The following is a 24,700-nucleotide window of genomic DNA, read 5'->3' as shown; positions in this document are numbered from 1 at the left end:
AAAACCAGCTCATAGGGCAGTGGTAATTGGGCTAACCGTATATCTAATCCTAGCACCACAAATAGCAGCAGCCGGGGAACGTGCCTACGTTGGTTCTAGACGTCTCGCGCCAGCCGGAGAACTAACTAACCCTAGAAGGGAAAAGATAGACCTTTCTTGCCTCCAGAGAAAAGACCCCAAAAGTTGGATACAAGCCCCCCACAAATAATAACGGTGAGGTAAGGAGAAAAGACAAACGTAAGAATGAACTAGATATTTAGCAAAGAGAGGCCCACTGACTAATAGCAGAATATAGTAAGATGACTTATACGGTCAGCAAAAACCCTATCAAAATTTCCACGCTGGATATTCAAGAACCCCCGAACCGTCTAACGGCCCGGAGGGAGAACACCAGCCCCCTAGAGCTTCCAGCAAAATCAGGAATCACATTTAGTACAAGCTGGACAGAAAATAAGAGCAATACAGATAACCAAAAAAACAAGGAAGCAGGACTTAGCTTAATTTTGCAAGAACCAAGACCAGCAGACAGGAGCAAACAGAAAGGATCTGATTACAACGATGCCAGGCACTGGACTGAGGATCCAGGAAGTTTATATAGCAACACCCCTGGACTAACGACCCAGGTGGGTGCCAAACTGAGGAAAGACAATCCCAGAGTCATATCACTAGTGACCACAAGAGGGAGCCAAAAAAGTCTGATTCACAACAGACACCATCACGTGTTTCTCAACGCAGTGATCCAGAACACTGCCCCCATCCCTTATGGGAAATATGCAAATGCATGTAGAAAAGCCGTGGAGACACCATCACGTGTTTCTCAACGCAAGCAATGAATAGCCAAGTCTTTCACTGGGAAGGAACAACCATGGGAAGGGCAGCATCCAATAAAGGAAAACCACCTATGCCAAAACATGGTATCCATCCACAGACAGCTGTTTCGGGGTATTTGCCCCTCATCAGTGTGGAGTAGGAAACTGGCTATTAGGAGCAGTGCCTAGTGAAAAGACTATAAACATAAGGGTGAATGACCTCGGGGAGATCAAAACATCCAACACCGCGGAGACACCATCAATTCTGGATCACTGCGTTGAGAAACACGTGATGGTGTCTCCGCGGTGTTGGATGTTTTGATCTCCCCGAGGTCATTCATCCTTATGTTTATAGTCTTTTCACTAGGCACTGCTCCTAATGGCCAGTTTCCTACTCCACACTGATGAGGGGCAAATACCCCGAAACAGCTGTCTGTGGATGGATACCATGTTTTGGCATAGGTGGTTTTCCTTTATTGGATGCTGCCCTTCCCGTGGTTGTTCCTTTCAGGTGAAAGACCTGGCTATTCATTGCTTGCGTTGAGAAACACGTGATGGTGTCTCCGCGGCTTTTCTACATATGACGGAAAGGTGTCAGCTCAAGCAGAGCATCACAACTTGCCACATATGGGCCCGCATAGCCGCATCCTGGTCAGATGGCCATACTGGTCCCTGTCCACTGCAGAATGGGCACATGAGCATCAGAACTGGACGATGGAACAACGGAAGTTGGTGGCGGTGTCACTAAAGTGAATGGGAACTAGGCTGCAGTGCCGGAGAGCGGCAATTTTATAGTGTAAGTAGCTGCATCGCGCCGGCTCTGCAGCCGCTAATCTGTGGAGGTGCTGATCGGATATTATCTATCCTAAGGATACATCATCAACATATGACCAGTGTCTGATGTAGACATTGATGTCATTGTTGATTTTCCTACATCCGGTCTCCATGACAACCATACTTCTGACAGAAAGAAGGGGAGATGCCGGTCTCCCAGTCTCTGGTCTGGTTACGGACTGGCCATGCATCTCCTGACTCTGATTTAACATCCCGTATGACCTGCGGCTGGTCCGTACCCAAAATGGGAAACACACACGTGTGATACCGACATCTCCCCTTATTTCTGTCAGAAGTATGGTTGTCATGGAGACTGGCTAATTTCAGTACCACAGCCTCAGGCTTTTGGGCCTGTACCTTTAATACATCAATAATAAAGGTTCATAATAACGCTTCCATATTTTGTCCCTCTTTTTTTTTACAACACCCTGAGGTAAAAAGTGAATACTAGGTCTAGACATTTTCCTTTATTTTATTTTTACTAGATACCAAAGTGAGTATTTTATTAGCTCAGACTCTGTGTTAGGCCAGTCTCACACGTCCAGATAATTCCGGTACTGGAGTTATCCGTGTGTCTGTGTGCTCATGTAGGCTATCCGTGTGTCCGTTTTTTGTCGTCCGTGTGCTGTACGTGTGTCCATGTCCGTGTATTGCAACAATTTTTACAATTTTAACCCTATGACAGGAAAAACGCATACGGACAGCATCCATGTGCGGTACGTGTTTACACGGGCCCATTGACTTTAATGGGTCCGTGTGATCCGTGCGCTCCCACGAACACTGACATGTCTCCGTGTTTTGCAAACGGACACACGGTCCGTGAAAACACGCTGACATCTGCAGAGACACATTGATTTTAATGTGTCTACGTGAGTCAGTGTCTCCGGTACGCAGAAAACTGTCACCACACGAACCGGAGCCATTGACGTGTAAAGCCGGCCTTATTTCTCTCACGGAGCCTCTGAATTTATTCAGCAGCCTCCCCATTGTAATTCCCGCAGCTGTCAGCTCCAGGAACATCAAGCTCCTGTCTCTGAGCCCAAAACACAAGCTTCACTACCTCAATTGATCTCCCCTCCAATCACAGAACGCGCTCATCCAACCTGTGGCCAATCAAATTCAGCGCCTCTTGTCACCCGCCAATAGAATTTCTCCGGGCTGTAAAAACCATCCAATCACTGAGCGTCTTCGTCACTGCTGCTGTGATCTCTGTATTCTGGAAGGTGAAGAGTTGGCGGCTGTTACGTAGATTGCGTAAGCAGAATGTTTTGTATTTGCGGAGCCGTGGCGCTTCTTACGTTCATTGCGTAAAGCAGACTGGGGTGAGCAGCAGAGCAGACGGCAGGAAGAGAGACGTGAGGAGAGCTTACTGAGCACCGCTCCAGGTAAATAATGCGGCCCGGGCCGGTGCCAGGGACTGGGGAGCCCTGCAGGGGGGTCTGCATGGGGCAGGGATTAGGGGGTATCCTCTAGGAGAGCTCCTGCGGTGCTAACATCTCTCCAAAATGGCACTGCCTGGATTGTTGTAGTAAATGTAGTTACTGGCGGCTACGTGGTAACCCTATCACTGCTGGTGTACACCTAATGCCTGTGGTGCCTTTATAAAAGCCGGTGCAAAGTGATGATGCTGCCCCTGGAAAGCAAAAAATGTAACCCCTTCTCCATTAGGAAATATTTTTTTTTTGCACTTTTTTTCCTTCCCTTCTTCCAAGAGCCATAACTTTTTAAAGGCTTGTATTTTTTTGCGCGACGAGTTGTAGTTTTGAATGACGCCCTTCATTTTAATGTATAATAAAAATGAAAAAAAATCATCTATGTGAAAAAAAAAATCATTTAAAATCTATATATATTTTATTCATTATGCAGCTAAAAATGACCCCGTAACATAATTCTCCTGGTCAGTACGATTACGGCGATACCAAACTTGTAAGGTTTATTATTGTTGTTTTATTTTAGGGTTAAAAAAATCTAAATCTTTGTAAAAACAAAAAAAAGCACAACTTGTAAGGGTAAGCATAATAGAGGGATTGCTTCTCGCTCCGCCTGCGGTTAGCTGATCCAATGGAAAGCCCCTTTAATAAATCTGCAATTGTCTGCTTGTGATCTACTGACTGCATCTATCGGCTATTGTCTACCTGTTACCCATTAACCAGCAATCTGTTGGTTTTTGGATTAAGTGTTGTTTACACCTAATCTTTAATTGCATAGAGTATCAGTGATTTGTTGTTTTTTTTTTAAAGTGGCCATAGTCTTGATAGCTGTCAGTGACATACTACTATTAGATGGGATGATAATTGGGGAGCAAGTGTTTTTAGGAACAGTCGTCTATGCTGGCCGGCAATCACCCAACTAAGAAGCGAAACGCTCATTTGGTATGGCTCCCAACCATATTTGTAGCTGGCTTATAAATCATTGTTCTCAGCAGCACATTGTCCTATGTAAACAGGACACGTGCTGCTGAGAACAATGCTATTTTATGCTCCCAGAACGATCATATTAGCACTAGTTCTGTGTGCTCAGCCTGTGTAAACATGCTATTAAACGTAAATCCTGCAAAATTATTTATTTATTTTTTGGCTAACAGCTATTCCTCCCACCAACGGCCCCATCCCCACTGCTGATTGGGTGCGTCCGTAGTAAAGGAGTTTTCTTATCTTAGATTCATGTAATAACCACATAATTTCCGCATGTGTGGCTGCCTCTGCATTCCTAACAAATAAAAGAATAGATGCAAAATGCTCGTTCGTCGGGTGAGATGATTTTTTTTTTCAGCCGGCTCAAAAATTCTCATTCTCGGCAGCACAGTGGCTACATAAATGTTGTTCCTGTTGGGGACACTCCTTGAGGAAGGGGAAGTATCTTGGAATCTCCTTGCGGTTGAGCAGTGATGTTCTTGGATTGCTCCATAGCTATTAATAATCCTCGCTAGCTCCTGTCATATATTTTGGTGGCGGGGGTCACATGTCAGGACATTTATGACCTGTTTAGTAATCTGAGTGACACTGATTTATATTAAAAAGGACACTTGCTCTGGGAACGGGATCCAAAAACTCCGGCGTCATGCTCGTCTCACAGCACTGTGTCACTGGGTGAAAGTCAGAGTCACGCTATGTACGGTAGGTGTCGTGTTCTGACGAGCTGTCACTGACATCTTTCCTGACTCAGTCCTCACCCCGTCTTTTCATATTAGCTTCATTATTAATAACCGAGGTATTTCCATTTTTTTATGAGTTTCATCTCCGTTCTGGGTCATGCAGGGTTATGAGTGTGAAGCTATTTGCATCGGTGGCGAAAATCTGAGTCGGCTATCACTGTCAGTCCCGTGGGCATTAATCGGAGTGGTTGTGTGCAAGCATGACCACTGATCCATTCAAGTCCCCTGTTCTAGTGCAGGGATCCAAGAGATCATACAGATCCTGGGGATGGATAGATTTAGTTTTTATTTGGGGGCTAACTCCTTTAAAGGCTATGGACACTTTTGACATGTCTGTTCGAACATTTCGTTTGTCCATTCCAAAAACAGAACAGATAAACAGAATGTTCGAGCAGTCAGTTATAAGAATTGGCTGAAATCTTCAGTCCTTTATTCATTTTCAGACCCCGTCTGATATGCAGTTTGCAGCCTGATCCAAGTGTCATCTGTTTCTCTTGTGGGAGCTTCCCTCCCAGTAATACAGGCTGTTTGTAACCAGGGTGATAGGCTACGTTCACATTTGCGGTCAGCGCCGCAGCGTCGGGCGCCGCAGCGGCGCCGCATGCGTCATGCGCCCCTATATTTAACATGGGGGTGCATGGACATGCGTTGTGCTGCGTTTTGCGCCGCATGGCCGCAAGCGTTGGACGCAAGAAACGCATCAAGTTGCATTTTTTTTGCGTCCAACTTTCGGCCAAAAACGACGCATGCGGCGCAAAACGCAGCGTTTTAGCGTGCGTTTTGCCGCGTTTTTGTTTGCGTTGTGCGCTGTGGCGCCGACGCTGCGGCGCACAACACAAATGTGAACGTAGCTTTAATGCCTTCCCTTGCTTTGCTCTATCAGCACAGCTTCTATCCAGCACATATTTCCTCTTCATGTTTTTTCCTTGTCTATAGCATCTTTCTTTTTGTGTCCTCCAAGCTAGTCTCTCAGTTGTCCCCTGCAGCTCAGAGTACACCCTCCCCCTTGCCTTCCCATTTGAGATAATTAACACTGAGAGAAGGGATAGGGGAATAGAGCGATAATTTGTGACATTTTGCAGATAAAGGACTTGCAGACATCAGCAGCAAAATGGTAGAACATTTTTAATTTAAGACTATTTAGAAAGTTAGCATTTACGAAGTAAAAGAAAAGCAAAAAAAATGATTTTGGAATGTGCATAACCTTTGAAAAATTGGCATAAACTACATGAGATACAGCATATGATTGCTGCAGAAAATTAATTAAAGACTGGCAGGGAACACTGGAGCAGTCAGATTCCTTCTGTGTTGTTAACAGTTTTGCACAGGAAAAGCTGGATGTTCTTGAAGGATGCTTTTTATGGGATTCACCCCCCCCCGAAACAGCTCCACTCTTGTCCATGGCTATGTCTGGTATTGCAGATCAGCCTTGTTTAAGTAAATAGAGCTGAGCTGCAATACCAGGCACAGTCTGTGAACAAGAGTGGTGCTGTTTCTGACAAAAAGTAGCCTTGTCTATAGGGAGAATTGCTCTTTCAGCTGTATATATACAAATACTAGCCTGGCCATCAGACCATTGTGGTGACGGTACGCCACGAAAGTTATGATTATGGTGTTTACACAGACTTAACATCACAGCCTGTACCGAGGACCCGTCCTTGACGAGGAAATAAAATGTAGAGGAGTCACGAGGGACGTTGGGCAGGGTTCAGCTCACTCCCTGTAATTCTTTGGAAACTTTGATGTTTTATATGGCTGGGCAAAAATAAAAAAGCCTATTCCGATCCATTATAATCTGAGCCAGTCTGTTAACTAGTTTCTTACAAGCACCGACATAGCAAAAAAAAACAAAAAACAAAACAGCAAAATATGCATTACCAATCTGCGCTCATTATTTTGCGTTTAGTGCTTTTTTTATGTATTTTTTTTTTCTAATTTATTTTTTATATTATTCTTCGTCTACAAATCTGTCGAGGGGGGGGAAAGCTAAAAAAAAGCTGTTTTACAATATCGTTATAAGCACACTTTGGGAATTAATTTTCAGGACATCACATCTATTTTGCTTGGACTATTAGGGTACATTCACTAGTGCATTTTTTTTCTGTACGAAAAATGCAGAATATGGTTAGAAAATTTTTTTTTGTTTTTGTTTTTTTTTTATGGTGGTAATCCACATTTAATGTCCATGGGGAAAAATTTCAGTAAAAAAACACTAAGAATTGACAATGCTTTGTTGTTTACAAAGGTCACAAAATGCAAAGAAAAAAACAAACTAAAAAAGAAAAAGCATCAAAACACTACTTATGCAAAAGATTTTATGTGCAACAAATTTCCAATACACAAAAAAAAAACACTTATTTAGTTAACAAGTTGAAAAAAGACATGTCAATCAAGTTCAACCAAGGGATTGGAAAGGACAAAAAGAGGGAACATAAGGACATTCATATGATTGTCAGCCCTAAAAGAGCAAGTCCTGTTTCTGGGTGTTGATCAACTGGATCAACATTCAGAACAAAAATTTTACACGTAACAAGTCTTTATTTCTTTCTAAAAATGCATCTAAGCCTTTAAAAAAAACAAACAAAAAAATGAACGATTCCCGCTGTGACCAGCTCCTGAGGTCGACCGTTCATATAATCGCTGCTAAAGAACCAGCTCCCAAAGTCAGTTGTAGATGTCAACAGTTTCCATTCACTTCTATAGCATAAGGTCATCAATATACAAGTCCTGGACAAGGTGATGGAGAGAAGAATGGGCCTTGTTGAATTTCAATGCTTAAGCCTTTTGTTTTCCCAGGAGACAATTCGCCGCCTTAGGCGTTGGTCTCAGCAGTCAGGCTACCACCGATCAAATAGAGATGGCAAAATGTAGCCATGTCTCTTGTTTTAGCAAGGAAACCACTTTTAATGGGTTGTCTTCTTTGAATAATTTCTTTTTGTAAATCCTAGATTACCAGCAGTCATCTAATCTGTGGCTAAACCTTGTCAGTAACTGTTACATTTCCCTGCAGCGCCTCTACAGGGGGAATTAAGCATTACACTATGTTCATTCAAATCAATCACACTTTGGCAAAGAGACGCACTGGGTTCTCTCCTCTAATATTAGGGTTTCAAGGATGGTAGTAGAGTGGGGGAGGAGTGGAGGTAAGTCACATAAAGGTTTGTTAGTTCATGTGACTTTAAGATCTGGGAGCTGTTGTTAAACTGGTCACATTTGGGTGGATAGTACAAGGTCTATGGAGAGATAATTGGAAGACGTATAGTCTTTCCCACCAAGGATTTAGATACAAACAAAAATAGCCCGGACTGCGCTCCCCATGTAATTCAGCAGAGCTCAGCTTAATCCCAGCCCGGACAGACCCAGCTCTGTACACAAGAGAAACGAAATTCTGTAAACTTATCGCCGTCATGCAATCTCTTTATAACTTATGACTGTTTTTTTTGTTTAGAGGGGGCTACCGTAGCTGCCTCCAGGGGTAAAAACCCCCGTAACCCCTACCCGACGTGTGTGTATGTATGCATATTATATATGCATATTATATATGTATATTATATATATATATATATATATATATATATATATATATATATATATATATATATATATATATATATATATATATATATATATATATATATATATATAGTAGATATATATATATATATCTATCTATATCTCTGGGGCAGATATATAGAGCGGGCTCAGGAGCTGAGGTCACTCCATACATTGTGAATGCTAGGACCTCCAGTTAGCTACAATCGCTGCTGTTTACCCACTTAAAGGGTTATTCCCATCTCCATCGATGGATATTGTTCGATAATGCTTGAAAACACTGCTTATTAAAATTTTAATCCATTATTGAGATATTAACACTTTTCCTTTCGTTTACAACTTGTTGCCTAGGAGATCGACCACCCCTGCTGTGTTGCTTGTAAGCAGTGCACTGACGTTTTCCTGGCAATAGCCGGTTTTCCGCTCTTCAGCGATCCTAGCCATCTTCAAAACAGTGTATACAAGCTCAATATAACAAAACTTGTAAGCACTCTGCATGTTTTACTGTCTAAAAATGGTGGTCGGTCTCCAAGGCAACAAGCTGTGAGCTAAAGAAAAGTGTTAATGTCTCAAGAACGGTTAAACATTTTAATAAACCGTAAACTGCAAAATTACTCGTATTTGCAAGCCCTATTCGACAATATCCATTTATGAAATAACACTTTAAAGTTTTAGGTGATTAAGTGGAGCAATCGCATCATATGATCATTTCAGGCGCCCATCACTCCTTTTCTCGTGACACAATTACCGGGTATCAGTGACTTTCCATGGCAGCCAGGGGCCTACTAAAGGCACACTTTGCCGCTATATTTGTACTCCAATAAAGCAATGTATATAGTACAAGCGATCAAACTATTGCAGGTTCATGTCCCCCAAGAGGACTAAAAAATTCAGTGATAATTAAGAATTCTTTTAAAATATATACATGTGAAACAGTACCATATACAGTGGGGCAAAAAAGTATTTAGTCAGTCAGCAATAGTGCAAGTTCCACCACTTAAAAAGATGAGAGGCGTCTGTAATTTACATCATAGGTAGACCTCAACTATGGGAGACAAACTGAGAAAAAAAAATCCAGAAAATCACATTCTGTTTTTTTATCATTTTATTTGCATATTATGGTGGAAAATAAGTATTTGGTCAGAAACAAACAATCAAGATTTCTGGCTCTCACAGACCTGTAACTTCTTCTTTAAGAGTCTCCTCTTTCCTCCACTCATTACCTGTAGTAATGGCACCTGTTTAAACTTGTTATCAGTATAAAAAGACACCTGTGCACACCCTCAAACAGTCTGACTCCAAACTCCACTATGGTGAAGACCAAAGAGCTGTCAAAGGACACCAGAAACAAAATTGTAGCCCTGCACCAGGCTGGGAAGACTAAATCTGCAATAGCCAACCAGCTTGGAGTGAAGAAATCAACAGTGGGAGCAATAATTAGAAAATGGAAGACATTCAAGACCACTGATAATCTCCCTCGATTTAGGGCTCCACGCAAAATCCCACCCTGTGGGGTCAGAATGATCACAAGAACGGTGAGCAAAAATCCCAGAACCACGCGGGGGGACCTAGTGAATGAACTGCAGAAAGCTGGGACCAATGTAACAAGGCCTACCATAAGTAACACACTACGCCACCATGGACTCAGATCCTGCAGTGCCAGACGTGTCCCACTGCTTAAGACAGTACATGTCTGGGCCCGTCTGAAGTTTGCTAGAGAGCATTTGGATGATCCAGAGGAGTTTTGGGAGAATGTCCTATGGTCTGATGAAACCAAACTGGAACTGTTTGGTAGAAACACAACTTGTCGTGTTTGGAGGAAAAAGAATACTGAGTTGCATCCATCCAACACCATACCTACTGTAAAGCATGGTGGTGGAAACATCATGCTTTGGGGCTGTTTCTCTGCAAAGGGGCCAGGACGACTGATCCGGGTACATGAAAGAATGAATGGGGCCATGTATCGTGAGATTTTGAGTGCAAACCTCCTTCCATCAGCAAGGGCATTGAAGATGAAACGTGGCTGGGTCTTTCAACATGACAATGATCCAAAGCACACCGCCAGGGCAACGAAGGAGTGGCTTCGTAAGAAGCATTTCAAGGTCCTGGAGTGGCCTAGCCAGTCTCCAGATCTCAAACCTATAGAAAACCTTTGGAGGGAGTTGAAAGTCCGTGTTGCCAAGCGAAAAGTCAAAAACATCACTGCTCCTGCGGAGATCTACATGGAGGAATGGGCCAACATACCAACAACAGCATGTGGCAACCTTGTGAAGACTTACAGAAAACGTTTGACCTCTGTCATTGCCAACAAAGGATATATTACAAAGTATTGAGATGAAATTTTGTTTCTGACCAAATACTTATTTTCCACCATAATATGCAAATAAAATGATAAAAAAACAGACAATGTGATTTTCTGGATTTTTTTTTCTCAGTTTGTCTCCCATAGTTGAGGTCTACCTATGATGTAAATTACAGACGCCTCTCATCTTTTTAAGTGGTGGAACTTGCACTATTGCTGACTGACTAAATACTTTTTTGCCCCACTGTATAAAAGTTTGAATCCCCCCCCCCCCTTTTCCCAGTTAAATAAAGAAATAAAAAGTTCAGCTTATTTGTTATTGACGTATATATAATGGTCCACGCTATAAAATTATAAAATAAATTAAACCTTATAGTAAATGTCGTAAAAGGGGAAAAAAATAAAAAAGAAAGATTTCTTAAAAAAAAAAAAAAAAGTTATGACTCTTGGAAGAAGTGGGAGGAAAAACCAATGTGCAAAAAATTACAAAAATTTCTGTTCAGAAAGGAAATGAGGAATATGATGAGCACCTGAATTTCCCTCCGTGGTTTGCAGGAGGGGGCAGTGATATTGGGCAGACCTGCCAGTGCCATCCTGTACACAGCTCTACCATACCATGATTTGCCTATTTATATTTTATACCTTTTGTCCCTTTCCATTTGCATGTGTTGCTGAGTTCCTACTGACTGAGGAAGAAGGAAAGAACTCGATCACTGATTTTGGAGTTTGGGCAAGTTACGACCCGTAGCGTCTCGCCACCAGATCCGTCTGAATTTCGCAGTGCAGGCTGAGATACTATGAAAGGGTTTTCCCATCTCCTAAAATGATGGCATATCACTATAAGACCCCCAATGAGCTATCTCCACGATCCAGAGCATGAAGGGGTCACAGTTTAAGCTCGGATCATACATGTTGCAATCTGTCATTTCCGCCAGAAGAAATATTCTATGATTACTGTGCAGCAACTCTGCAAAAAAAGTCCATTGGTTTCTACAATGTTTCTTTGGCTCTTGAGTTTCCCTTTTTAAGATTTGTTCTGCAAACACTAAATATGAAGCATCAAACTAATTTATGAGGGATCCGGGAACACGGACAGTTCTTTCCTTCTGACTCCTCTCTGTCACAAGGACGGAGGATTTAAGAGCTGGACAATACAAAGTGGAACATGTTGTCCTTCTCGCCAGCCCGGCTCTGACATCCGCACCTGAATGCACAAGCGCCACGCTTCTCTTTGAATCGCATTGTATGTGACTAAGGGGGGCAGGCTGTCGCACCGACGCGGGGTCTCGGGCTGGCTCATAATCTCCATTTTAGGTTTATTATATGAAGCAGTGGACTCTAGCCCCCCAAAAATGAAGAAAATGTGAATGCAAATGCCATACTTAATGAGCACAATTTATATTGTACTGCTGCTGGAGCTGCTGTTTATTCGGCTGCCACAGGAGGCGCTCTAGTGCCATTTCCAGGTATCACTATAAGTATGGAGCAAAGTAAAAAATTACCGTAACTGTTGTTTAAAGGCCAAATAAAAACGATTAAATGTCTTAAAGGGGGTAGTCTGAACACAGACATTCCTGATCTATTCCAGTTGTCGGGGTCACATGATTAACAGATGGGAAGAGGAATTAGCGCTAGTAAAGATGAGCAGTTTGATTTGCGCTGCCTGGATTCGGTGCACGGTCTGGTCCTCTGTGGCAGCCGGTCTTAATTTCCGCACCCGGCATATTTGACCACAGAATGCTAGGTGCCTCCAGCACTTTTTAGGTCTACAACATCATCACATCGCATGAGGCTCAGATACGTTAAAGGGCCCAGGGAGCCTGGCATAGAAGTGAAGGCCGGCTGCCATGTATGATCGTGCCCAAATCAGGGCAGCGAAAATCTTTTCAGAGTTTGGTTGTTAAAATATGATTTGATAATAATTGATTGATTAGCAATTTGTCCTATTTGCTAGGTATTGCCCTTTAAGCGATTGCCTCAGTTATTCTGTGATCACGTCTGACTTGGGGCTGCGTGTCTTGTCGTCACAAATGCCGGCACACATGACTGCACGTTTCTGCATTGTGTGGGCAGCCATACCCTATACATAGAACAATGAGCACTTGTAGCAAAACCCACTCGGAAGGAACAGACGACGGCGTGTATAAGCGTCCTCCCAGGTTTTCTGTTACATACTTTGCATTTTATTCGGAAAGTCTCCGCTGTAACTCCCAAGGACAGCTCGGCTGGGGCCGCACCGCGACGTTGGCTGCAGATCGCTGTACGCCGCTTCTGCATCGCAGTAGAATGCAAGCGACCTGGAAAACCGCAACCGATTGCATCTTGCGTTCCGCCGTACCTTGCAGCTTGCATTGTGACCCCTTTCATGTGCATTACGCTGAGGTGTGATACATCCATCTTTGGCGCGACCAATGTCGTTGTGTAGCCCCGGCTAAATGGAGGCGGCTCAGACTTGTATTTGTTTATCAGTGTATGGGCATGCAATGGGATACGTCACTAATAGGTAAAATATTCCTCTAAAGGGAAAAACATGCCATACTGGTGTGACAGAAGTCAAACTGGATACTGTCATGGCTTGCGACTGGTAAGGCAATTCTCGCAGTCCGTACGATTTGCTGCCGCGCAACAATTTTTTTTTAGAGCTGAGATTTTGCTGTAAAAAAAAAAAAAGCATTTATAGGAAATCATTGGATGCAGTGTTACAATGCGACACTACGAGTTTGGCGTTGCACAAGATGTTTACTTCTAGTCTAAATGGAGCCTGATTTAATATTTTTAGTGCATACAGCAAACATAAGCTCCAAGTGTAATGTGTGTGTATTTGTCCAACGATCCAGAATTATTTTTTTTGTTATATATTATCATAACCACCAAACATAAGCGGGCACTGGGGACAAGGTTACAGTGATTATAAGTAAGATATCATAAGTGATATTAGTCCTTGAGTCTCGTCCCTGCGGATTGTTTTTCTGTCCCCTTTCTCAGACACTGATGTGTTTGTTTTCGTTGCAGCGCTGCGGATGATGAGGGTGATGTGCCTGTGAGAAGAAGTCAGGGTGCTGCTGGATCCAGAGACAGAGGCGGCTCTCGTCCCTCCACCTCCTGCTGAGCCGGTAGAGGAGGAGTCTTTAGCAGCTCGGTGCTGAGTTCAGATTCCTGCCGATCACTGGCTGAACCTCCACAGCCTCAGGAGGAACGAGCAGCGAGCTCTCCCTGCCACCAGAGTGCACGTCCTATTGAAGTGAAGCCACATATTGATTTCGGACCCTCTTGTCTGCAGAGACCGCCAGGAAGAAACCTCGTTCCCCCTCCAAGAACGACAGAGGGAAGAAATTTTCAAGGGACCCCCTTCTCTGCAGGTTTGGAGTTTGCGGGTCCAGTCCTACCACCCCTGGAGATGCTCCAAAGACCATTCCTCTTCTCAGTCAGTTCTTGGGGCATCCATTCCCGAAGAAGGGCCGGACACCCCAATCGCAGATACATTGAAGTTGACGGGCGATAATAGACTTTGAAGCTTTCTCTTTTCTGCAAAACAAGGGGAAAAAAATTCCTTCCTAACCCATCCTCCTCCTTCCCTAACTCTTCCATCTGCTTTCTCTTAACCTAAGACTTTCCTGGTCTTGGAGGGGTCACTCATGGCTTTCCTGACCAAGAAGAAAAAGTTTAAGTTCCAGACAATCTTCACCCTGGAGGAGCTGACTGCCGTGCCATTCGTGAATGGAGTCCTCTTCTGTAAGGTCAGGCTGCTGGATGGAGGGGACTTTGTCAACTTGTCTAGCAGGTAAGTGCATGAAAGTGACCGGGGACAATGGCCAGAAACTGAGCCTTCAATGCTCTCATTTGTGTCTTTTGTTAGGGATGTGTTTAGCACATTTATAGGGTTTAGTGAGTCCTAGATTCCTGATGACACCTTTGTGATGCAGATCAAATACTAATTACCCAGGAAACAAAGGGGTAAAGGAATGTGACCCTTCACGTAAGGGGTTAAGTGTATATAAGCTGCACACATGGGTGAGAGCTGCCACACTATGGGTTAATAATGAGAGCTGCCACACTATGGGTTAATAATGAGAGCTGCCACACTAGGGGGCAATAATGAGAACTGCCACACTAGGGGGTAATAATGAGAGCTGCCACACTAGAGGTTAATAATGAGCTGCCACACTAGGGGTTAATAATGAGAGCTGCCACACTAGGGGTTAATAATGAGAGCTGCCACACTAGGGGGCAATAATGAGAGCTGTCACACTAGGGGGTAATAATGAGAGCTGTCACACTAGGGGGTAATAATGAGAGCTGCCACACTAGGGGTTAATAATGAGAGCTGCCACACTAGGGGTTAATAATGAGAGCTGCCACACTAGGGGGTAATAATGAGAGCTGCCACACTAGGGGGTAATAATGAGAGCTGCCACACTAGGGGGTAATAATGAGAGCTGTCACACTAGGGGGTAATAATGAGAGCTGTCACACTAGGGGGTAATAATGAGAGCTGTCACACTAGGGGGTAATAATGAGAGCTGTCACACTAGGGGGTAATAATGAGAGCTGTCACACTAGGGGGTAATAATGAGAGCTGTCACACTAGGGGGTAATAATGAGAGCTGTCACACTAGGGGGTAATAATGAGAGCTGTCACACTAGGGGGTAATAATGAGAGCTGTCACACTAGGGGGTAATAATGAGCGCTGCCACACTAGGGGGCAATAATGAGAGCTGCCACACTAGGGGGCAATAATGAGAGCTGCCCCACTAATGGACAATAATGAGAGCTGCCCCACTAATGGACAATAATGAGAGCTGCCCCACTAGGGGCAATAATGAGAGCTTCCCCACTAGGGGGCAATAATGAGAGCTGCCCCACTAGGGGGCAATAATGAGAGCTGCCCCACTAGGGGGCAATAATGAGCTGCCCCACTAGGGGGCAATAATGAGCTGCCCCACTAGGGGGCAATAATGAGCTGCCCCACTAGGGCGCAATAATGAGCTGCCCCACTAGGGGGCAATAATGAGAGCTGCCCCACTAGGGGGCAATAATGAGCTGCCCCACTAGGGTGCAATAATGAGAGCTGCCACACTAGGGGGTAATAATGAATGATGTACGGTACTCTAGTGGCGTTCTGAGCTATACATGGGTTGATCCTCTTTAACCGTTCTTTGACTGTCATGTGAATTTATTTTCGGGATGTTCCTACCACCCCAACAAGACACTGGCTAAGGCCACGTTATTATTATTTATTTATATAGCACCATTAATTCCATGGTGCTGTACATTAGAAGGGGTTACATCTAAATACAAATATCACTTACAATAAACAATCTAACAATGGCAGACTGATAGAGGGGCGAGGACCCTGCCAAGCGGTCTTACATTCTTCAGGATTAGCTCGGGGGTTGCAGTAGCTCCGATGGTGTTGAGGTGGCCGTGTGGTCATTACAGGTTGTAAGCTTCTTTGAAGTGATGGGTTTTCAGGTTCCTTTGAAAGATCTGAATGTGGTGGATAACCGGACATGTTGGGCACAGAATTCCAGAAGATGGGGGATATTCGGGAGAAGTCTTGGAGGTGATTGGGTGAGGAGCGAATAAGCGTGGAGGAGAGAAGGAGGTATTGGGAGGGCCAGAGATTACGTGAGGGAAGATATTGGGAGATTAGTTTGGAAATATACGGAGGAGAAAGGTTATGGATGGCTTTGTAGGTCAGTGTTAGTAGTTTAAACTGGATACGTTGGGAAATTGGGAGCCAGTGAAGGGATTTGCAAAGACGAGAAGCAGGAGTGTAGTGAGGAGAGAGATGAATTAGTCAGGCAGCAGAGTTAAGGATGGACTGGAGAGGTGCGAGAGTGTTAGCAGGGAGGCCACAGAGGAGGATGTTGCAGTAGTCGAGGCGGGAGATGAAGAGGGCATGCACAAGCATTTTGGTAGAGTGAGGGCTGAGGAAAGGACAGATTCACATGTTACTTATTTCACATCAGTGTTTGTAAGTCAAAATCAGAAGTGGGTGATAAATACAGACGTGGTGACGTGTTCCTTTTATACTTTTCCTCTGATTGTTCCACTCCTGATTTTGGCTTACAAATACTGATGTAAAATACTGACCAAATCCTGATCGTGTGGACGTGGCCTAAGAGTTAAGAGAAGGCTGAATTTATGTTTTGGCCTCCAGCTTTCTGAGACTCCTGAATGACCGGTATGCCCTCATAGGTGTGGCAATATGGAAGTGCAGGCTGCATCGCATATAGCAAGGCAGATGTGGTATTCCGGAGCCTGGGAAACGTGGGGTGATGCCCCCGAGGGAGCTGTAATGATGGCCTATTGTCATCTTCAGAAAAAGAAGAAACAGATGTAATTGAGAAATGGCTGAATAGAAATGTAAAGACTTGACAGAAGACCACGACTCGGGGATTGTGTTTTATTTCTAGGTAAAGATGCCCCAATAATTATGCATTTTAGAGTCCCCTCTAAAATGTAAAGTGCTGCAGAATATGTTGGCGCTATAAAAATAAAATTAGTCTTACTATTTATTATTAAAATGGGACTATTAAATTTTATAGTATCAAGTACCGCTTAACTATTTCCAAGACATATAGGAAATAGTGCGCATCCATTTAAGGCTCCCATCTCATACGATGCCGACACAAATTGGACCACTGCGCGAAAAGGACATGTTCACACGTTTCAGAAAATTTCTGCTGCAGATTTGGTCGCAACGTCTTGCTTGCGGATTTCACCCTACTCCTCTAAGCCTCGAATAGGGTTAAATCTATAATGAAAAGAATAAGTACGCTGCAGGTTGGAAATTGTTGCAAATTTACTGTACATGTGAAATTGGTCTTGGGAATACATTGGTGCAGGGGGACCTGTAGGCATTTTGGAGTAAATTTACCGGACTACTCTTTGCATATGCTTCTGATGTGCCTGAAAAATGAGCTGAGAACCTTGTATAGATGTTTTTTTAAAATTATTATTGCTGTACCTTTCCATGCAGGCATACGTAGCTTTCCATGACGCAGCTCTTCCCAGGTAGGAACCTCACACGTGCACACAAGGCTGAGCCGTGTCTGTGTTTGTACAGGTGAGGCTGGTAACTGCTGGTCCCAACCTGCCCTTTACACTTCTTACATAATCCTTGGGTGGCACCGCATGAAACTCTTAGGTCCTATCAGAATTTCACTGGCGTCCTCACTGAAGGGGCATCCTGGAACTTGTAGTGCTTTGACATTTTTCAGGTATAGTGATAAATAGTTGCAGGCTTGCACAAATGATGGTGCAGGTTTTCTACGGACAATCCACGGTGTATTACATTACGAAATCTTATATATATATATATATATATATATATATATATATATATATATATAGATCAGAAAACCTATTTTTGCAATGGTGGATTTTTTGCTGCAGCGAATAACTCCCACTTGGAATTACCCTCAGGGTTAAAGCTGGAAAAGTGCTGGGCCACTGCCAGTCGATCCCCCTTCCCAGACCAGATCCCAAAAATACGACATAGGTTCATGAAATTAAAAAAAACTTCTTTCCCTTGGCACACACAGACCTGACTCCAGCTTGTGTTAGGTAATTGTATGCGCTGCAGCACACAGTGTCCTGGCCAGTGTGAGCACCATGAACAGGACTGGGCAACCATTAAAATTACTGGTTAATGTTTTAGGATACCCAAATGCAAACTCTGTACCCCCTTGGCATTCCATTTTTAGAGCCGCTGTCCCTTTATGTGGCAGGGAGGCTGTAGGAGCTCCCTAGGCACCAGGACCCAGGTGTGACTGCAGCCCCTGCCACCATAGCTCTGGCACGCCACTTGCATTGGGGTCATTAACATGTGAATGTCTTTCATCTACATAACGCCTTTTCCCTCTCCAGTATTCCTCTCTGGTCAGAGGACCCCGTCTTTCGGCCTGGCACACACCGTGCCATACAGACAGATGACCTGATCGCAGCTTCACTGTGGAATCTGACCTGCGAGTTAGTCCCCGACCGTGGAACACATGATCTGGAATGTGACTCTTGTACATGTCGGTGTTTCCTAAATGATTGATAGACCTGTCACTTTAAATTCTCGATAACTCTTTATCCACCCCAAGTCACATGGAACCGCCGGCATCTAAACGATCGGATTTGGCTATTTCTGACTATGTATAATTTATCAGGTTCGGGGATTAGACAGCGTCTTGCTTTTAGCTTGGAGCAGCGAGTCTATTCATGCACTATTTAGTTATCAGGGTGCCTGCGGACGCTCCTTTTCCCTGTTCCCCATAGAGGAGTCATGGCAGTGTAGGAGTTAATCTTTCATTTTATCCTTTGACCCATAGTCACACCTGCAGGTGAAATTGTAACCCTTTGCATTGCAAACAGCGATATTGGGGTTTTTGTGAATGTAATCAAGAGATAATTGTGGATAAGCCAAATACCCGGTGACGTCAGCAGGGGCATGGGAAACGCTGAACCGCAATATTAAGGGAAATTCCTGGGAATTGACAAATATCATACACCAGTTTATTGACCCTTTCCATGTAAAAGACACACAAGGAAATGTTACCCGGCACTGGCTGCCTTTTTTGGGACCCTGTGTACTACAGCGATTCTTCAATTTGCAGATGTAGCAGAGTTGAGATTGTCACCGGCTGCAGTTTTTGCTTGGCCTGTGTTTTATAGTGGTTCTTCAGTTTGGAGATATAGCAGAGCTGAGGTTGTCATTTGGCTGTATTCATCACAAGCTTAGTTTTTTATCACACTGCAGAAACAACTTCAGCTTTTCTTATTATCCCAAAGTTTTGCGCTTTAAGGGGCGCTATACAATTATCCTTTTATTATTGGACCAGACGTTACAGATTTGGGCTGCAGAACCCACCCTTAGAATCCGCTTCAATTTAGGCTAATATCAGAAATCTGTGTCTGTGTCGACATCCAGGAGATACAGATCGTTATCTGCATTTAGCATTCATTTTTTTCCCATCCGTTCTTGAAACAGGGAGACTGAACATTTTTTATTCATTGTGTCTTAGCAGCAGGTCAATTAAAAAACTGATACGGTAGAACTCGGCTGGAGCTTTGACGTACATAGTCTGTGTTCTATGTTCCATCCATTTTATAGCGATCTCCATAGACTTTAATGGAGGAGTCTGATCTGGAAAACGGATGAGAACAGGACATGCTGCAACTCTCCCTGATCAGACGCACAGATCAGTGCTGTGTGTATGGATCAATTAAACTCTATGGGTCCGTGTCAAGAAAACTTTACTCTAGGCTATGATCACACAGTGTATTTTCAGGGTTGACAAATCTGACCAGTTTTCAATCAGAATTTGCCATCTTGTATCTCTCCTTTCATTGGGATCCCTTCCTGGATTCCTCTATAACATCATTCTGATTGCAGACGGCCTATGATTCCATTCTTGGACAGTAGGATCACCGCTCCTGTCCACGCCTTTGCCCTTCTGATCTGCTCTTCGTTGTGTTTTGTTCCATAATATCTATTGCTAAATTGGAAAGAATTTGACATCTGGCCGCCTTGAGCGGTGATCGCTGCCAGCGCTCACAGGAGATTGTCCTATTAGAGCTGGTCATTAATTATATTGGGTTTAGATCTACAGTTACAGTGCCTTGCGAAAGTATTTGGCCCCCTGGAACTTTTCAACCTTTTCCCACATATCATGCTTCAAGCATAAAGATACCAAATCTAAATTTTTGATGAATCAACAACAAGTGGAACACTATTGTGAAGTTGAACGAAATTTATTGGTTATTTTAAATTTTTGTGGAAATTCAAAAACTGAAAAGTGGGGCGTGCAATATTATTTGGCCCCTTTACTTTCAGTGCAGCAAACTCACTCCAGAAGTTCATTGTGGATCTCTGAATGATCCAATGTGTCCTAAATGCCTAATGATGATAAATATAATCCACCTGTGTGTAATCAAGTCTCCGTATAAATGCACTTGCTCTGTGATAGTCTCAGGGTTCTGTTTGAAGCACAGAGAGCATCATGAAGACCAAGGAACACAACAGGCAGGTCCGTGATACTGTTGTGGAGAAGTTTAAAGCCGGATTTGGATACAAAATGATTTCCAAAACTTTAAACATCCCAAGAAGAACTGTGCAAGCGATCATATTGAAATGGAAGGAGTATCATACCACTGCAAATCTACCGAGACCCGGCCGTCCCTCTAAACTTTCATCTCAAACAAGGAGAAGACTGATCAGAGATACAGCTAAGAGGCCCATGATCACTCTGGATGAACTGCAGAGATCTACAGCTGAGGTGGGACAGTCTGTCCATAGGACAACAATCAGTCGTACACTGCACAAATCTGGCCTTTATGGAAGAGTGGCAAGAAGAAAGCCATTTCTCAAAGATATTTATAAAAAGTGTTGTTTAAAGTTTGCAACAAGCCACCTGGGAGACACACTAAACATGTGGAAGAAGGTGCTCTGGTCAGATGAAACCAAAATTGAACTTTTTGGCAACAATGCCAAACGATATATTTGGCATAAAGGCAACACAGCTCATCACCCTGAACACACCATCCCCACTGTCAATCATGGTGGTGGCAGAATCATGGTTTGGGCCTGCTTTTCTTCAGCAGGGACAGGGAAGATGATTAAAATTGATGGGAAGACGGATGGAGCAAAATACAGGACCATTCTTGAAGAAAACCTGTTGGAGTCTGCAAAAGACCTGAGACTGGGACGGAGATTTGTCTTCCAACAAGACAATGATCCCAAATATAAAGCAAAATCTACAATGGAATGGTTCACAAATAAACATATCCAGGTGTTAGAATGGCAAAGTCAAAGTCCAGACCTCAATCCAATCGAGAATCTGTGGAAAGAGCTGAAAACTGCTGTTCACAAACGATCTCCATCAAACCTCACTGAGCTCGAGCTGTTTGCCAAGGAAGAATGGGCAAGAATTTCAGTCTCTCGATGTACAAAACTGATAGCGACATACCCCAAGCGACTTGTAGCTGTAATCACAGCAAAAGGTGGCGCAACAAAGTATTAAGTTAAAGGGGCCGAATAATATTGTACGCCCCACTTTTCAGTTTCTGAATTTCCACACAAATTTAAAATAACCAATAAATTTCGTTCAACTTTACATTTGTGTTCCACTTGTTGATTCTTCACCAAAAATGTACATTTGGTATCTTTATGTTTGAAGCATGATATGTGGGAAAAGGTTGAAAAGTTCCAGGGAGCCGAATACTTTCTGAAGGTACTGTACTGTATTCACTTTACTGCCGGTTCCACCGCTGCTACATATACTGTATGCCCTTTACTGCCGGTTCCACCGCTGCTATATATGCCATTTGCACTTTACCACTGGTTCACCTGTTGTAGCAATAGTTGCAGATACAGGATAGCACCTAGATTGTGGCCTTCTGATAGGACCCTAATGGATCTTCCCTGATGACACAGTGGTAATAAAAGAGACAATTGGCCTTGTGTTCAGCTATCTTTCTAGAATAGGCGATTGCTGAGTTGTAATGGTAGTAATATGGCAGTTATATAAGTATATGCACTGGTCTGTACCTCTCTACGCCCCCTTGTTACATGCGCAGATATTGGATATATTGCCTACGTAATAAGGTGTTGTGTATACGAGTCCTATATCAAGCTGGTAGGATTATTGGCATGATGTAAATTAGCCGGGACACGAGTCCTGTGGGGCCGTTTCCGGACAGTTGGGGATATTTACTTTTTGGAGCCAGTGGAAATTCTCCATTGAGCATAACACGGTGGCTGACATGTCATAGACACAGTCGTAGATATTATGTGACTTGCAGTGCGTGGTACATCTGAACTCTGTGTTGTAATGGTAGCACTTTGCCTTTTAGGTTCCGACCCAGATTTTAAAACGTGGTTTATCACTAGCTTGTAGTCTTGTCTTTTAACAACTGTTGATCTGCAGATGTTTGCAGTTGTTTTTACACATAATGCATCAAAGTAATGTTGTGATGGAAACACATTAATAATAATGAAAGGCTGATATACGGGATGGAGCTCCATGATAAGACGACTGAGACCATCCAGCAGAAGCGTGGCAGACTAGAATCAAGTGGTCGTAAAACTCATTGTTCGATGTGGTCAGATTATTTATCTTCTCATCAAAGCGAGTGCTGATCCTGAGAATCCTTGAGAAATAAAGGCTCTTTTTATTTTGCTAAATGTTAAGTCATATGAAGCAGAGCTATGGCGCAAGTCATCCTCTATCACTTAAATTTTGTGTTCTGCAATTTTGGAAGCACAAGACATAAGTAATCCAAGCCATATAATTTGTTTCTCTCAATTGTTAGGGTCACCAGGCTTTATGTAGATTTCGCTGGTTTGTGGATCTATTAGCAAGTGGCATTATAGGAATAGATCGCTATAGGGTCAGTACCTGGAGCAGGTGCAGATCATGTTCTGCATGATGGAAACTGCAGAGGTGTGATCGGCCGCATCCCTCCTGGAGCGGTGACCTCTGCCCAGCATGCAGGGAGATGCCACCATGACGGCGCATTGTGTGTGCTGAACTTACAAGGTGTGTTGGTGACTGCATAGAAACACACAATAGGTGCTATGCTCCCGAATCGCAGCTCTGAATGCCTGACGTTCCTCTTGACATGTTTGTCACTCCCTTGGAATTGTTTTAGTTTGTCTTGTAAAACATCAGGCTCTTGCAGAATGACACCAGATACCCTCATATTATTGTTTTATTTAAACCTACATGCTCCCTGCATTTTAGTGAAGGGTGTAGCTGGTACAGTTCATTCACCTACATGATTGAAGCAGTATATCGGGTTATTTTCTCTCCAAATTTCTATCTCTGTTGTTTTGTCGGCCTGGAGCCATAGATCCCGGATGATTCAGGCAGGTTCCTAGTATTGTCAGTATACATGAATGTGAAGTGTTTGTGTCATCCAGAAATACACAAGGGTGGTAAACATGCAACTAAAGGTACCTTCACACGAAGCGACGCTGCAGCGATAGCGACAACGATGTCGATCGCTGCAGCGTCGCTGTTTGGTCGCTGGAGAGCTGTCACACAGACCGCTCTCCAGCGATCAACTATGCCGAGGTCCCCTGGTAACCAGGGTAAACATCGGGTTACTAAGCGCAGGGCCGCGCTTAGTTACCCGATGTTTACCCTGGTTACTAGCGTAAAATGTAAAAAAAACAAACAGCACATACTCACATTGCGTCCCCTGCAGTCTGCTTCCTCCTCTGACTCAGCGCCGCAAAGTGAAAGTGAAAGCAGCAGAGCGGTGACGTCACCGCTCTGCTCTCACTGTACGGCGCTCAGTCAGTCAGGAAGTGGACGCAGGGGGACGTGAATGTAAGTATGTGCTGTTTGTTTTTTTTAGATTTTACGCTGGTAACCAGGGTAAACATCGGGTTACTAAGCGCGGCCCTGCGCTTAGTTACCCGATGTTTACCCTGGTTACCAGGGGACCTCGGCATAGTTGATCGCTGGAGAGCGGTCTGTGTGACAGCTCTCCAGCGACCAAACAGCGACGCTGCAGCGATCGACAGCGTTGTCGCTATCGCTGCAGCGTCGCTTCGTGTGAAGGTACCTTAAGAATAGAAAAGGTCAGGGACGATAATCCTGTAAAGGTAAGTGGCTGCCGAAACGCATCAGCTTTATATTCAGCAAACTTTCTATTCTCATCATCTGTGATACTTTTGCTACCAGCAGCATTGGACTTGAGTTTACTATACCACCCTCTAACCACATAAAACCTTTACCAGGCCAAGAATGCACCTCCATCACTAAAACAACAGGGCAGAAGCACTTTGCCGGGCATTGAGCCAAGCGCTGGACTTTCTAGGAGCCCCTTTTCAGCTACCCCCCTTTATGAGAAAACAAATGGTTAGCTTAGCGTTTCTGCCCCTTAGTTTTAGCGATATGTGGTGGTCTCCTCACGTGATGCCTACCAGACCAGTTACTGAATCATTCTCCGGAGCTCCCCTCCTGATGCAGAAGCGAGGGGCCCCAGTGAATCCCTTTAACCTGTATTGTAACTTAGACTGATATACTTGATTTGTGAATCCTTTC

General features: G+C 43.7%; 1 protein-coding gene across 1 annotated transcript in view; it reads left to right on the top strand.

The window, feature by feature from the left end:
- Positions 1-2,833: 2,833 nt before the first annotated feature.
- Positions 2,834-24,700, top strand: part of EEIG1 (estrogen-induced osteoclastogenesis regulator 1) — a 58,770-nt gene continuing 36,903 nt past the window's right edge. The window contains exons 1-2 of the mRNA XM_077283868.1: positions 2,834-3,028; positions 13,664-14,432. Of these exons, the coding sequence (XP_077139983.1) occupies positions 14,287-14,432 (146 nt within the window). The 5' untranslated portion in view covers positions 2,834-3,028; positions 13,664-14,286. The remainder of the gene's footprint in view (positions 3,029-13,663; positions 14,433-24,700) is intronic.

Source organism: Ranitomeya variabilis, chromosome 2 (assembly GCF_051348905.1).
Source record: "Ranitomeya variabilis isolate aRanVar5 chromosome 2, aRanVar5.hap1, whole genome shotgun sequence".
NCBI lineage: Eukaryota > Metazoa > Chordata > Amphibia > Anura > Dendrobatidae > Ranitomeya > Ranitomeya variabilis.
The sequence above is the reverse complement of the archived record's forward strand: the minus strand, read 5'-3'. Positions and strand labels throughout refer to the sequence as shown.